The sequence below is a fragment of the Orycteropus afer genome, unplaced genomic scaffold (assembly GCF_000298275.1).
Source record: "Orycteropus afer afer isolate SDZICR_OR568_19922 unplaced genomic scaffold, OryAfe1.0 scaffold00067, whole genome shotgun sequence".
NCBI classification, from domain to species: Eukaryota; Metazoa; Chordata; class Mammalia; order Tubulidentata; family Orycteropodidae; genus Orycteropus; species Orycteropus afer.
The window spans coordinates 4611582-4627293 of NW_006921654.1; the positions used below are offsets into that span (position 1 = coordinate 4611582).

General features: G+C 48.0%; 1 protein-coding gene across 1 annotated transcript in view; it reads left to right on the top strand.

Moving 5' to 3' along the window:
* Positions 1 to 15712, top strand: part of PRMT7 (protein arginine methyltransferase 7) — a 39640-nt gene that overhangs the window by 20276 nt on the left and 3652 nt on the right. The window contains exons 6-13 of the mRNA XM_007940400.2: positions 1693 to 1934; positions 2155 to 2335; positions 8017 to 8144; positions 8681 to 8819; positions 9811 to 9894; positions 10264 to 10311; positions 11236 to 11325; positions 14668 to 14829. Coding sequence (XP_007938591.1) covers positions 1693 to 1934; positions 2155 to 2335; positions 8017 to 8144; positions 8681 to 8819; positions 9811 to 9894; positions 10264 to 10311; positions 11236 to 11325; positions 14668 to 14829 — 1074 coding nt within the window. The remainder of the gene's footprint in view (positions 1 to 1692; positions 1935 to 2154; positions 2336 to 8016; positions 8145 to 8680; positions 8820 to 9810; positions 9895 to 10263; positions 10312 to 11235; positions 11326 to 14667; positions 14830 to 15712) is intronic.

The window sequence follows — 15712 nt, forward strand, 5'->3', positions numbered from 1 at the left end:
TGGGGTTTAGTCCAAATCTGCATCCTTTCCTTCAAGGCTCAGGGGTCCAAGATTATCTTCTGTGTCTGTGTTAATTGGTTTCCCTTTTCTTTGTTGAAGAAGGTCTGTGCAATCCTTCTGCCTAGTCTGCCATCTTGCCCCGCCTCCTGATCTTTGTTTTTTGAGAAGAGAGAATCACACTGGAAATGTTCTCTCAGAGAGCTTTGGCTTTTACTGGTCATACACCGGCAGTGGCTACTGTGGGGGCGGTGCTGATGTTCCGCCCGTCCTCTGCTGGTATTGCCTGGAGGGGGTTCAAGTGCCCCCGGAGCATAGAGGGGCTCTTTCCAGGGCATCCAGGGACCTGAGTCCACCTGATTCGCACATGTCAACATGTGACATGATCACCTCCACCCCCACACAGTGCAGTGAGCTAACTCATCACCTCCAAAGCATAAGATCCTGTCTAGTAATCAACTGCAGTATGAAAATTCCTCTTTCTCCACATTGGACCACCAACTAGATGAGTCCCTGAAAGAGCAAGTATACTTAGAATTATGTGCATGTTGTTCGTATTGCTTGTATTTGTCTAATTCATTTCATAAAGCTCACAGGCAGCTGTCTTCCCTTCTCCCAGCTAGTGTGCACTCTCCACTCTTCATCCCTGTCCCCACCTGCCTGCCCTGTTTCTGGGCATGAGGGAGTTTTAGCTGATTCACAAAGGCTTATGTTGCCCTCTGCCTCTTCCTGGATGAGCCAGGCTGCTGGGGAGTCTCAGATCGTCCATGTGGGGGTTGAAGTAACATTGATTGAGCACCTTCTATGCCAGGCACTCTTGTGGTTGCCCAGAATATGGAGGTGAGGTCACAAGGCAGGCAGGTGAGCAGCCACAGAACAGCTTGCTGCACTCTCTGGTGGTGATCGGTTCAGGGAAGGCCCCCTGTGCTGACAGGAGCCGGGAGTGAGGTCAGAGAGGCTGCTCGAGCTGAGGCATCTTGGGAATTGGGCAGCATGATCTGGAGGATGGGTTTTCTTCACACAGACACAGGCCCATGCACAGGACAGCCCCACAACAGATGAACATGTGGCCCAGGATGTGCCCCTGGGAGTGGGAGAGTTCTGGTACTGCTGGGTCCCCAGTCCTGGTGTGGGAGGTGTCGAAGGCACAAATGAGTGAGGCACTAGACAGGAGCTTTAAGCCAAGGGAGAAGCGTGGCCAGCAGTGTCAGGTGATGCCAGGAGGGCACAGCAGCCACGTTGGGCAGTTGTCCGTTGGGCTTTGCAGTGAGGAGGTGCTGGTGTCTGAGCGGGAGCCATGCTGAAGGGACACTGAGCGTGGTGCCAGAATGACCACTTTGCTGTGAGAAGTGAGCTCTTTCTTCTTATTCAGGATAGGAGTTAACCAGCATGATGACAGAAAGGTTTATTTTTGAAATGTTTCAGAGTGTCAGGTAGCTGGGAGCTTATCTGGGATTCTAAAGTCATTTCAGTTATAATATGCATTCTTTCTGAAATGTAGTCTCTTTTTTGTTCTTTCTCAAGAGTATAGGGCAGAAGCGACCCACTATCCTAATGGTGGGGCGGGTATTAGCTATTACCACGCTGGCGTCGTGGTAAGGAATGAACCACTTTGACTGATGGAAATTATTGTGGGTCACTGTACCCACGTTTATTTACTTTTGTTCTTTTTTTTTTTTTTTAATATAAATATAGGACAACTGTGAGGCTGTGCCACACAGAGCAACCATCTATGCCCAGCTGGTGGAGTCCAGAAGGATGTGGTCATGGAACAAGCTGTTCCCCATCCGTGTTCAGACTGGCCTCAGGGAGCAGGTCATCATCTCTCCGCCAGAGCTGGAGAAGTGCCCTGGCGCACCCTCCGTCTACGACATTCAGCTGAACCAGGTGTCACCTACGGACTTCACGGTCCTCAGCGACGTGCTCCCTATGTTTAGGTACCAAGGAGCCACCCAGGGTGATGACACCGGGACGGTTTGATGGAATGTGGGTCCATGGAAATTCTTTTTGGGTGGGAAGGAAACCTAGCTGGTTTCACCTGCCTCTGAAGGGAGGAATCTGTTGCAAACGAATCATCATTGTTGGTGTTTTAAAAGCTTAACAACAGAGCATGTATGAGGTTAAGCTGTGGTTAAATTCCTAAACATTCTCCTGCAGTGTGGACTTCAGCAAGCAAGTTAGTAGCTCAGCAGCCTGCCACAGCAAGCACTTTGAACCCCTGGCATCTGGCCGAGCCCAGGTGGTTCTGTCCTGGTGGGACATTGAAATGGACCCTGAGGGGAAGATCAAGTGCACCATGGCTCCCTTTTGGGCACATTCAGACCCAGAGGGGCTCCAGGTAAGAGGCTGGAGCTGAGCACACTTTCATGTAAAGCAGGAAACTTGTCTTCCCCCTTTGGTTCTGGGGAGGGAGCATGTTGAACCATAGATTCGTGAGTTTAGAGATAGAAGGGACTATGTCAGACTCAAAGGCAGAATTGAAAAGCAAAGGCTAGCTGTAGTAAGGTGCACTTCTGCATGGGTTCATGGTCATTGCCATGCACACAGGGCACCTTGGAGCAGCTCTGGTGTGCCTGCTACCTGCTCCTGGCTCAATCACTCTAAAGCTCACCCCATGTCTCCCCAGAGGGTCCCAGTGGGTCTCGGATCAGCTGTCCAGGACGACCGTGGCCTGCCTACAGCCTTATTTGCTGTGGCCTCAGAACCTGCCTGCTTCAGCTCAGTTGAAAATGGGCAGAGGACACGAAACGCAGAGAAAGAAGTCCAGGGCACTCCCTGCCCCGTGGGGGTGTTCAGCCTCCCTCACAGCAAAGAGGATGCCGATTTCCACCGCACTGAGCACCACTAGTGGTACAGGCCCAGAAGCACCATTGCACATAGGGAAGACAGGAGGAAAGGGCCCCACAGTGACTCTTGGCCCATCTGTGGCAGCAGCATGGCCCTGTCATTGGGATGGGAAGTGATGGCCCCTGCCAAAATCCGTGCTTCAGATAGACCTGAACGTGTGCAGGGAACTTGTATCTCTAGACCAACTGGTGTAGTGTGGGGTGAGGAATGGGTTTTAGTGAACCTTTTCTGTCCTTTGTTACTCTATTTTTTTTTGTATTTGTCTGTTTGGATTTTCGTTTTCTAGTTTTTCTGCTAAACAAGCATCTGGATACATGAGAATAGCATTTGCTGACTTTTTAATTAAGTTCAAGGTCAGGCAAGGTGGAGTATAATTCCTAAGAAATGGGAATGGGCATTGTTTTCGTAGTGCTGAGCTGCATGCTAGGAGTCTCCCTGGGGCCACTTTCCTCAGGTTCCAAGGAAGATAGAAAGGAGCTGAACCAGGTGCTCGCTTCTTACTGCGTTCTTTTATATAACCTCATTATAGAAAACAAGGAGCTCTGGTGGTGTAGTGCCTAAGGCATTTGACTGCTAACCAGAAGGCTAGCAGTTCAAACCCACCAGCCGCTCCTCGGAAGGTTGGGCAATCTACTTCTGTAGTGATACTGCCTCGGAAACCCAAGGTGAGGTCGTTATAAGTCAGGTCCAACTCGACGGCAGTGAGTTTGTGTTTTTTTGGTTTTATAAGACACAGGAATAACTAAAAAAAAATCACTCACTGTTCTGCCACCGCAACAGCTGTCTTTCTTTGGTCTCTTGCTGACGCGGATCTCCTTTCTAACTGTGTTTTCATGCTGCACCATAGTCTTCATTGCAGCCCTACATGTTGCAGAGCAGAACTGCCCCATAGGGTTTTCTTTGGCTGTAATCTTATGGAAGCAGCTTGCCAGGCCCTACTTCTGCAGAGCCACTGGGTAAGTTTGAATCACCAGCCCGTAGGTTAGCAGCAGGTTACAAACCGCTTGTGCCCCAGGGTCACCGTGCGTCAGAATCGGTGTCAGGCATACTGCCACCCTCCAGCCTTTTTTCTAATTCTGGCACCAGCCTTCCCTCCCATGGCACTCACTACTTCACTGCTGGGTTTGATAATTCGTTGTAGTGGCCACACAGAACTCACAGACAATACTCAGGATTATAGGGTTTATTAGGGAAGTAATAAGTTACAGTTCAGGTTCAGGAATGCACTCAGGATACAGTTCTTTGATCAGATGGTCTCTCCTCTGCTGTGGTCTCAGGCACGCCTCTCTGGCCCTTGGCCTCTTGGCCTGGCGTCTGCCCTGCTTGGGCAAGTGGTACAAAGCTCTGCCAGTAGGTATACCTATATGCACCCCACTCTACCAGCAGGCCTCCTGCCCAAAGGCACTCAGCTTTCTTGCTCTGTGGCCTGGAAAGCCTGCCGCTCTCTCATGCTTCTTGGTTCCATTGCTGCTGTCTCTTTGCCAGATTTCTCTCTGCCGGGGTGTCTCTCAGCCAAGGAGGCCCAGCACAGGGATCTCGGGTCTAAGAACACGCTCCACTTTAGCTCCAGCTCTTCTCTCTTGATGACAGTGAGATCCCCTCTCTACCTCTAGGAGAGCTCATTTTAAACCTGGCAGAGTGACCAGAACTAACCAATCCCAACATCAGAGTTCTACACACCTTATTTTCATGGTCCCATCCAGTAATCCAGTGGAAGTTATAAATGACTATGTCTAGAAAAGCCATGCCAAGTAATTCACTGCCCCACAATAGTCATCTATCTTTCTTTTTTCTTTTTTAACTTTTTTTGTGATTTGGATAAAAGTTCACAGAGCAATTTCGTTTTCCATTCAGTAGTTCATACAGATTTTGTTTTGTGACATTGATTGTAATCCCCACAATGTAACAGCTCTCTTCCCATTTCCTCCTTGTTGCACTTTCCCTATGTCCTTCTTGCCTATGCACATGTGCTGTCTCAGTTTTCTCCCAGTGAATTGTTGCCCTTCTGATCTCCCGTTATTAATCGTTCTAAGAGGTGCATCTCCCTGGTGTAATTGTTCACCTTGTAGACCTGTCTGTTGTTTGGGTATTGTTAAGCCATGGGAGTGAGTTCAGTTCCAGGTCCAAAGGGCCATAGTCTTGGGGGTTTTACTAGTCTCTATCAGACCAGTAGGAGCTGTGGTGGCGTAGTACCTAAGGCATTTGACTGCTAATCAGAAGGCTGGCGGTTCAAACCCACCAGCCACTCCTCAGAAGGAAGGTTGGGCAGTTTATTTCCATAGTGATACTGCCTTGGAAACCCAAGAGGGGTCACTATGAGTCGCATCCGACTCAACAACAGTGGGGTGGTGGGGATCAGACCAGTAATCCTGGCCTTTTTGATGATTTTGAGTTTTGTTCCACATTTTTCTCCCACTCTGTCCAGGATCTCCAATTTTGATCCATTTGTGAGTGGTTGGCAGGGGTAGCTTGGAACTGTCCAGTTCTTCTAGTCCCAGGATCATGTAGGCTGAGTTTCCTATGGTCCACTAGTCCCTTGGACTAATTGTTTCCATGTATCTGTGAGTTTCTTCATTCTTCTTTGTTCTGAACACGGAGAGACCAGTAGTTGGATCTTAGATGGCCGCTTGACAGCTTTTAAGACCTTAGTTGCTACTCACCAAAGTAGGATGTGGAACAAGTTTTTGTGTACTGTGTTATGCCAGTTGAGCTTGATGTCCCATGGTCCTGAGCCCATGGGTCTAGTGACTCTCCCTCAGGGAGTTTTGTTGTGGCTAAGAAGTTATCACAGCTTTGCTCCCTGTTGGCTTTATTTTATATGTGGACGTTTTTATAGTACATAAAATACATATGTGGAGATATTATCTCCCAAACTTATATATGATTGTGATTATTTTCCTGTCCACCTACCCTTACCTGATCATCTTTCCTGTCTACCTATGTATCCACTCATAGATTAGTGTTTGTTATTATTGACAATGGAGCATTGGATATGTTACAGTATTTACTTTTGTTGTCTATACCTAGGCACCTCTCTGTGTCTTCCTTTTCCTTAATGTTATCGCGCTGGTCACCTGCTTTTGGTATACTGCCTTTTCTTTCACCTGCATCAATATGTTTCTGTTACTTAACTAGCAGTTTTTCCTTCTTCCCTCTCTTCCCTGGTAACCAGCAAAGAAAGCTTACTTCCATGTGTAAACCTTTCCATGACTATTTATAATAGTAGACTCATTTAATATTTGTCCTTCTGTGATTGACTTATTTCATTCAGCATAATGCCTCCAAGTCTGTCCACGTTACAAGGTATTTTGCGGATTCTTCATTCTTCTTTAATGTTACATAGTATTCCATTGTGTGTATGTACCATAGTTTGTTTATCCTTTCACCCATTAATGGCCACTTAGGTTGTTTTCATCTCTTTGCTATTGTGAATAGTGCTTTGATGAACATGGGTGTGCATGTGTCTCTTCTTGTCTTGGCTCTCATTTCTTTAGGATATACTCCTGGGAGTGGGATTGCTCGATCAAATAGTATTTCCAAATTTTTAAGGAAGCTCCACGCCATTTTCCACAGTGGTTGTACCATTTTACTGTCCCACCAGCAATGTATGAGAGTTCTAATCTCTTCACACCTTCACCAGCATTTGTTATTTTATGTCTTGTTAAACTTTGCTATTAATGTTGGAATGAGATAATACTTCATTGTTGTTTTGATTTGCATTTCTCTGATGGCTAATGATTGTGAGCATTTCTTTATGTGTTTATTGGCTGCCTGCATATCTTCTTTGGTGAAGTATCTGTTCATGTCCTATGCCCGTTTTTTAATTGGATTGTCTGTCTTTTTGATGTTGAGGTGTTGAAGTTTTCTATAAATTTTAGAGATAAGTCCCTTGTCAGATATGTTGTTGCCATAGTCATAATTTTAACTGCTTGCAAGAATTCTGTATAAAGATTTATACGTCCATTTCTGAACGATTGGGTTGCTTCACAGTTGTCTGTGATCTGCACCTTTATGTGAATATAGCTTTTTTAATGTTTTGTTTTTCCTAGTGATGGGATCGTCTATGTGGTTTTTAGTATCAAAAAGGATCAGCATAGCTTAATAAAGATTGACTCTGTGTCATTATAAGCTATGTTTCACAATTTAGAGTATTCTCTTCTCAGTCTTTAAAATCTCCATTCATTTCCAAAGAATAAAAAGTTTTTCAACTTTTTATTTTGTAAAATTTTTAAATCCAAGGAACTATTAGAAAAGAACATTCAGATGTTCTTCACTTATGTTTACCAGTTGCTCACATTTGGTCACATTTACTCCCCATCTCCCTCCATCCCTCCCACCCACCTTCCTTTTCTCACTTGCTCTCTGCACAGACATGCATATGCACACACACACTTCCTTTTCTGGATCACTTGAAAGTAACTTCCAGATGCCCTGACTTATTTTTAAATACCTCAACATCTCCTGAGAATAAAAACACTTTCCAACATAATAACCACAATGCCATTGTCTTACCTAAGACAATGAACAGTAATTCCTTAATACGTAGTGTACAGTTCAAATTCACATTTCCTCCCTGTCTCCAAATGTCTTCAATAGGTTTCAATTTCCTCGATCTGGGATCCAGTTAGGTTTTATGCATTGCATTTGACCTTTCTGTGTTTTAAAATGACATACAAGACAAAACTAAATTCTCAGTCTGCTGAAGCCTTTGGTGTATGTGCCATGACTGTTCATGATGGGCTGTCCTTGACACTGAGTGTAAAACTGTGTTTTTTAAACCCAGGGCTTGATTTTTTTCAGATGAAACATTAAGCAGAGACCAGCAGGTAGCAGGCAGAGAAACAGTGCTGCGTGGGCAGGATGGGGAGGGCCTGGAGCAGCCGCACTGTCGCCTTCCTGGGCGCCACTCAAAGACTTCTGCCCTTGGGCACCTTGTGTCTTTCCAAGGCCAGCATGTCCCAGCCAGCTTTCGCCTCTGGCCTGTCTGACTCTAGGGTCTTCTTCATCTCTTCCGCTTCAGTTACCAGCTGTAGTCTACACCCTGGGCTCCTCACCAGCTGTGGTCTACACCCTGGGCTCCTTGTAAAGTGATTGTAATGGTTTTTGGCTCCTGGATTAGAAGCGTTGCTCTTGTCGCAGAGCAGTGAGAGCTGTTTCTGCTCCCCATTGCAGTGGCGGGACCACTGGATGCAGTGTGTGTACTTCCTGTCACGAGAGGAGCCAGTGGTACAGGGCTCCCCGCTCTACTTGGTGGCCCACCATGATGACTACTGCATGTGGTACAGCCTGCGGAGGATCAGGTACGCCCAGAGGACCAGGGCTGGAGGGCTGGGTCAGGGAGACTGTCGTGTGAGTCAAGTTCCCACCTGTAGACCCCGACTGGCGGTGTAGTGCCAAAGACATTTGACTGCTAACCACAAGGCTGGTGGTTCAAACCTACCAGCCACTCCTCAGAAGGAAGATTTGGCAATCTACTTCCATAGTGATACCACCTCCGAAACCTCAGGAGGGGTCGTTGAATCAGATCCGACTCGACAGCAGTATGTTTGCTTTTTTCTTTTTTTGTGTGGGCCGTGAAGGGGCTTGTGCAGGTGGCTCTGTGACTGGATGGGCCAGTGCCCAGTTGTATGTGACTCTGAAGTGTTTGTTGCTTTCCACTCAGACGTCCTGAATACTAGGCCTGGTAACTTCTACCACTGACTGAGAGCCAGCCCACGGAGAGGGGCATATCCTCCAGAGACCCCAGCTGTGCCCTGTGCGCCTACCCTCAGGCCTTCCCATGTCTGGTAGATCATGCTTATTAGCTGTGTCTGTTTTTGTTCATCTCCTGGCCTAGCCCAGAAAAGGACGGGGCTGTCCTCCATCAAGCACGCCCCATCTGTGACTGCCAGGCCCATCTGCTCTGGAACCGGCCTCGGTTTGGGGAGATCAACGATCAAGACAGAACAGATCAGTATGTCCAGGCCCTGGGGACGGTGAGTGTCCAGCCCGCAGTGGCTGTGGACAGGGAGAGTCTGTCCCAGGTGGTGACTGCTCCTGATTGGCCGATTTTGTTTGCTCTGCTCCCTTGTCTGTCTGTGAGTGGCGTTAGCTGACTATTGTGGGTGGGCACTTGAGCAGAAAGCTGAGCGTGTGCATCTGGACTCCTGAGGGGCTTGTTCTCTGCTCTCCTGCTGTCTGGGCGCCTCCTCCATCCCAGTACTTGTTTGGCTGCATGTCTTTGTCTTTGTGTTACCAGCATATCACATGGCCAGTCACAGTGGGTTCAGCTCCCTTCTCCATTGTTCATGACAGCCTGTCATAAACAGTCATGGCACATACACCATTCACCTGCTCTGCCACCCTTTGAAAATTTTCTAAACTGGAAATGATGGGATAATTCTTCCTGAACCCTTTGTCCCTGCTGCCTCTCGCAGGATTCCCCGAGCAGAGGCACCACAGATGGCTCTTGGACCCCTTGGAGTCTTGTCCAAAATGTTGTGTGCATCTGCATTTTCTGGAGAATCCCAGCTGTCAGATTAGTCTCTTGGGGGCCTGTGACCGTATTGTCCTCCCTGCCTTTGTGGAGTCACATGACAACACATGAGCCTGAGTGACAGGCCCTCGATGTCTGGACAGGGGAGGAATCTGTTATTGTGAACTGAGAGGTGGCCACCTGCACGCACGGCAGGCCTGCGGCAGGGATGTCTTTCATGATGGTGGGCGCTGGGTTGGGGGAGGGAAGAGGGGGGTGGGTCTGAGGGGGACAGGTGACTGCATGGGCCAGGGAGGCAGTGTGACTGTGGTGGAGGTACAGGTGGATCCAGCTGGGCAGGGGAGAGCCAGGCTTCCATCATGGATCCTGAAATTGGTGGGGCCAGAAGGGAGGTGTTTCTGTCAGTTTGCCATCAAGGATTTCTTGACGAGCTGCTGAACACCTTGTTATCTGTGAGAAAAGCCTATGCTGAGGTGGCTCCTGTCCTGTAGGTGCTGAAGCCAGACAGCGTCTGTCTCTGTGTCAGCGATGGCAGCCTGCTCCCCGTGCTGGCCTGGCACCTGGGGGCAGAGCAGGTATGGGGTAGGGCCTCTGTCAACGTCTGAGAGCAGCCCTTGATGTGAGGGCATCGTGTGGTCTGGGCCCAGGGCTCCATGATTCAAGCTCTCACTCCAAGGGCAGCTGGCAGGGAGGGGCTGTTTGGTCGGGGGCTCGGGGTGTGTGTGGCTTCCTGTGTTGGTGGGAGCCAGGTGACAGCTACTGCCACGACCACTGCTCAGGTTTCTGATCTGTCCCCCTGCTCCCAGGCCGAAATGTAGGTGTGCCCCTGGGAGGTGATGAGATGGGTGCCCTCTGCCTCGGAACGATCTTGCCCCTTCGCTCTTCATACATTCCTCCCTCTGTTAAGCAAATTTCTTCTGCTCATAGCATGGTGTTCTCTTTAGGTATTTACAGTAGAGAGTTCAGCAGCTTCTCACAGACTGATGAAAAAAGTAAGTGCTAAGCATAGTTGCAATGATGAGGGGACCGGTGGGGCTTCTCCGTGAGTTTGGGATCAGTCACACTGAAGCAATGTCGGGACCAAGGAAACCAGGAAGAGCAGCTGCGTTGAGAGCTGGCCAGGAAGCCTTCTAGGCTGTCACTGAATTAGAAGGAAACACTCAGCTTCCACTTCAGTTTTCTCCTCACTCCACATAAAATTAAGAAAAATGACATCTTTGCTGGGATAGAATTAACCTTACGGCTCATTTCTGGGACACCAGTGCCCAGGGAGTCAGAGCGCGGCCTGGCTGGCCTCAGGGCACACTCTCGTCCTCTCTCTCCCTGTCCAGTGATGGTGGAGTTTCCAAAGGCGCTAGATGCCCATCGCAATGTCCTGCCTTTGTGCTTGCGGGGGAAACTTCTTTTGTTGTTACAGAATTTTGTTCGTAGTCTTAACCTTGCTCTCAGGATGCCCCTGTAGGGGAGAATTTCCACAAAGCAGAGGAAAGTGGGGCTTCATTACTGCAAGAAACTAAAAGAGACCTGCTAAAAGAGAAACACATTCTGTGCTCATGGATCGGAAGACTTAACGCTGTAGAAATGTCAATATTGCCTAAAGCCGTCCATAGCTACAGTGCAGTCCTGATCCAAATTTTAGTTCTTTATGAGAAATGTTCTTTATGAGAAAAACTAATCATGAAATTTATATGGAAAGAAAGAGGCCCCGAAAAGCCACAGCAGTATTGACGAAGAAGAACAAAGTAGGAAACCTCATACTTCCCAATCTCCAAACCTACTGCACAGCCACAAAAAAAAGAGGCTTAGAAATGATTTGCCAGAAAACTGCATGCAGATAAACCCAACTTTGAGATGTTTTTTCTGAATGAAAACAATACTTTAATTCAAAGGCAATAATTTTACTGTTTTCCTCTAAGATCTTTAAAGCTAACCACTTGGAAGAGAAAATTACTATAATAGAGAGACGCCCTGAATCATTGACTCCTGAGGACCTGGAGGGCAGGAAGGTGAGTAGCAGGTGCCCTGCGTCTGCGCTGGCCTGTGCTCGGGCTGGACGGACAGCCAGATGGCGTGCACAGCCAGCTCACCTGCAGGGTGGGTCTTTCCGGTAACTTCCCAGCTGAGCACCCGTCAGATGGGCGTGGGGGGTGGAAAGAGCTGCCCAGTGGTGTGCTCCCTGCACTGCTTGGACCTTGGCTGGCTCGGCCCTCCAGGATGGAGTGAGCAGCTCTAGTGAGCACGCTCGTCCTCGCTGCCCTCGGCTTCCCTTCCCACTTTGTCTCCCAGCCCCCAGCACGGCCTGAAGCCACTCCCAGTGGTGGCCTCCCCACAGAACCCATCTGACCTGACCCCTAGACACATAGGACCCAAGGCACCTCTTCCTCCTTCCAATGTTGTTCTTTTTAGGTTCTAAAGAGATGACTCTCCAGGTGTTCCACATACTTTCTGGCTATTCCTTCTTGGTCTCCTTCATGAGTTTCTGTCCCTCTCAGTCCTTTCTCATTGCTGTTCTTTGGTGCTTTGTCCTCGACTGCTCTCTCCTCTCCCTCTGTGTCTTGTCCCCAAGCGGCATCGGTGACCACCACGCCGGGGGCTTCAGGGTAGGAGGTGTCTTGACCTTCTTGGATATAAACCTCCTGTCCAGCTGCCAGCTGGCGGTCTCCTGTGACGAGTCCACAGGCTCCTCAAGCTGGACCTGTGCAGAGCAGAACTTTGCTTTTCTGCCAACCTTTAAATAAATAAATTCATTGAAGTAATTGACATGCCATGAAATTAACCCATTTTGAGTGGTTCAGTTCAGTGACTTTTAGTAAATTTAGAGAGTCATGTAATTATCACCCAATGTAATTTTAGAATATTCTTATCACCCAACAATTCCCTGGAGTCTGTTTGGGGCCAAGCCCCACATTCGGCCCCTGGTCCCAGGCAGTTACTGCTCTGGCTTCTTGCAATGACCATCATGTTTTTGATGTTCATGTTGTGAAATTGTATTAGTGTTATGTTCCTTTTTATTGCTGAGTAGTAGTCCATTGTATGGATAACCCACAATTTGTGTATCTATTATTAGCTATTGGGATGCTGCTATGAACATTTGTGCACAAGTTGCCCTTTTCTTCCCTTGTAGATGAAGTTTTACAAAATATTTAAATACTGTCAGCTGTTTATATGGTACCAAAGTCAGAATTACAAAGCAGTGTCCGTACAGAAGAAGCCCACCTTCCACCCTGTCCCTGGTCCATCCTGCGTCCTCCTACCCACTGGGGGTAAATCATTTTTTATTAGTGTTTTGGTTTATACTCCACTCTCCCTTTTTATTTTTAAATTGTGTTAAAATACAAATACACTAGGAGCTCTGGTAGCGTAGTGCCTTAGGCACTTGACTGCTAACCAGAAGGTTGGCGGTTCAAACCCACCAGCCACTCCTCGGAAGGAAGATGGGACAATCTACTTCTGTAGTGATACTGCCTTGGAAACCCAAGGAGGGGTCGCTGTGAGTCAGATCCGACTTGACAGCACATAACAACAACAACAACACAATACACTAGCTGTTTTGGTTACCTAGTACTGTTCTGACAAGAATATACCACAAATGGATGGCCTTAACAGGAGTTTATTCTTATAATTTGGAGGCTTTAAGTCTAAGTTCAAGTGCCAGGCTCTAGGGGCTGGGTGAAAGCCCCTTAACCTTGGGGTCCAGCTCTGCCTCCTGCCCCCGGCCCACTGGAGCTAGAGGCTTTTCTTCACTGAGACAGCTGCTCGCTGCTGAGGCTGAAAAACCCAAGGTTGACAAGTAAAAAGGCACCGTCCCAATGTAACCAAACCACACGGCAGGCCATTAATTCAAATCCGTTGTAAATCCCAAGGTCGGCAGAGCATGGCAGGCTGTTGAACAACAACACGGCTACATTCAGGGTTCAAGCGTGCCATAAGCTAGAGACCATTCCCAAGGCTGCTTCTTATATAGAGGAAGCAGACCATATCCCAAAGGCAGCTACTCAGCTGCTTGTGGTAGATCCCACCATGGAGTTGATTGGCAGTCTCATCATGGGGAATAACTACTACCAGCTGCTCAGCCACTCAACCAGGCCCAGCCAAGTTGACACACAAACATAACCACCACACTAGCGTACAATTTACTATTGATATTTAGTGCTTTTACAATATTGTGCAACCCTCACTGATTTGATTCCAGAACATTTACCATCACCTCAAAAGGAAACCCTGCACCCATTAACCTGTTTTTTAATTGTTGATATTATGGAGTTGTAACAGTTCTTTATATATTCTGGATACAAATCCTTTATGAAGTCTTTGCTTGTCTTTTTTCTTCACAATATCTTTTGAAACATAAAAGATTTTCATTTTAATAGTGTCTATTATTTTTTAGTTTTATGGCTCATGCCTTTGGTGTCATGTCTAAGAACTCTTTGCCTAATGCAAAGCCACATTTTCTCCTAAAAGTTTTATAGTTTGAACTCTTATATTTAGAGTTATAATTTGTTTTAGGGAGCCCTGGTAGTCCAGTGGTTAAGCGCTTGACTGCTAACCAAAAGGTCAGTGGTTTAAACCAACCAGCCACTCTCTGGTATAGAGATGTGGCAGCCTGCTTCCATAAGGATTTTACAGCCTTGAAACCCTATGGGCCAGTTCTACTCTGTCTTACAGGGTCATGGTGAGTCAGAATTGATTTAACGGCAGTGGGCTTTTTTCTAGTCCGTTTTGGGTCTGAGGAAAGGGTATAGCTTCATATTTTTGCATGTACATATCCAGGTCTCACAGCGCCATTTGTTGAAAAGCCTATTGTTTCCCCACTCCTTTGCTTCTCTCACCCCTGTTGATTCATGTGTGTGTTCACCACTCAGCAGATAGCTCATGAATGTCTGCTTTGGGCTGGGCCCTTGCCTGGGGCTGGCAAGCCTGTGTTGACAATGTCCCCAATCTTGTGCTCAGAGCCAAGTGAGGAAGATTGTTAGACAAGCGCCGAGGATGAACTGATGATAACACCTTTGACGGGGAAGCCCAGGACGCCATCGTGGAAGCCTTTCCTGTGCTCTTACCTCTGGGGTCCCCGTGCACCCCTGCCTCGCTTCTGGCTGTCAAAGCCCTTACTGTACTCGGCGAGGACAGTTTCATCCTTTCCATTTCCCCTCCACTCTGCACCCCTCAGAGCAGCCCCTTTGTGGGTCATTGTATCCCCCAGACCGGGTGCGGTCCGTTGTGCTTACTTGCTGATGGGAGGGAGGAAGGGAGGGAACGGATGCAGGGTCTGTGACTTCCCTGTGAAACTGGCCTCTCCTTCACCCTTTAGCCTTCTGACACCTGTGCCCGCTTCCTGCTCTGCCCACCAGGTCTCCCTTCTCCTGGGTGAGCCATTCTTCACCACCAGCCTGCTGCCGTGGCACAACTTGTACTTCTGGTATGTCCGGACTGCCGTGGAGCAGCACCTGGCACCCGGCGCAATGGTGATGCCTCAGGCCGCTTCACTGCACGCCGTGGTTGTGGAGTTCAGGGTAGGCTACTCTAAGATCTTTGCAAGAGCTTAGGTGCTGGCAGGCAGTAGGCTTCTAGGGATTTGAACCTTTGCTTTCCTGTATCAGCACGCTGCGGGTCGACTATAAAAAACCTGTCATAATAACAATGCTGTCATTTGACATGTGAAATGCAAATGGCTTTGTGTTGTCATTTCACAATTGTGACTTATCAGAATAATTACAAACAGTAAATTAAGAGTTTCAGAGAACGTGCTGTGCGGCCAGCCCTGCTCTCATTAAGAGCCGGGGCTCCAGTTGTTAAAAGCATTTGAGACGAGAGTCAGCTGCTTTATGGGAAAAAAATTTGAAAAGCTTCATTTAAATTTTCTCATTAAAGCAGAACCACAGTCACAAAGTCATTTTGGGAAAGACTTCTTTCATTAAAGGGGTTTTGAAGTGATGTTAACTTGAAATGTAGAGTCTGGTTTGCTGTTCTTTGATCAGAAGGCTGTGGGCGCTGGTGGTTAGTGGCTCCATCACTGAATTTCATCAGTGACTTTGCCTGATCAGGTTTCCACATAAACTCTGGTCTCTGTGGCCACAGGGCAGGGACAGAATGGCACTGATTCAGGGGCAGCAGCCAAGGAGGCAGAGGGCAGAGAATTAACTGGCCTGAGGGCCGTCCTGGGAATTGGAACGTTTGGGTTCCTCCCTTGAAGAACCTTTTTAATCTCTCCCTTGGTCCTGGCGAGGCTCTCTTTATAGGCACTGAGCCTTGAGGGGCTGGTTCACAGATTGCCTCTCAGGGAAGTGGTACTGGGCCTGGCAGGAAGTTCTGGAGCCTGGCCAGTGATGTCCTCTCACAGGACAGGTCCTGGTGTCATGTCACTGTCTGCAGTGTTTCCCAGCATCTGCTCCAGAA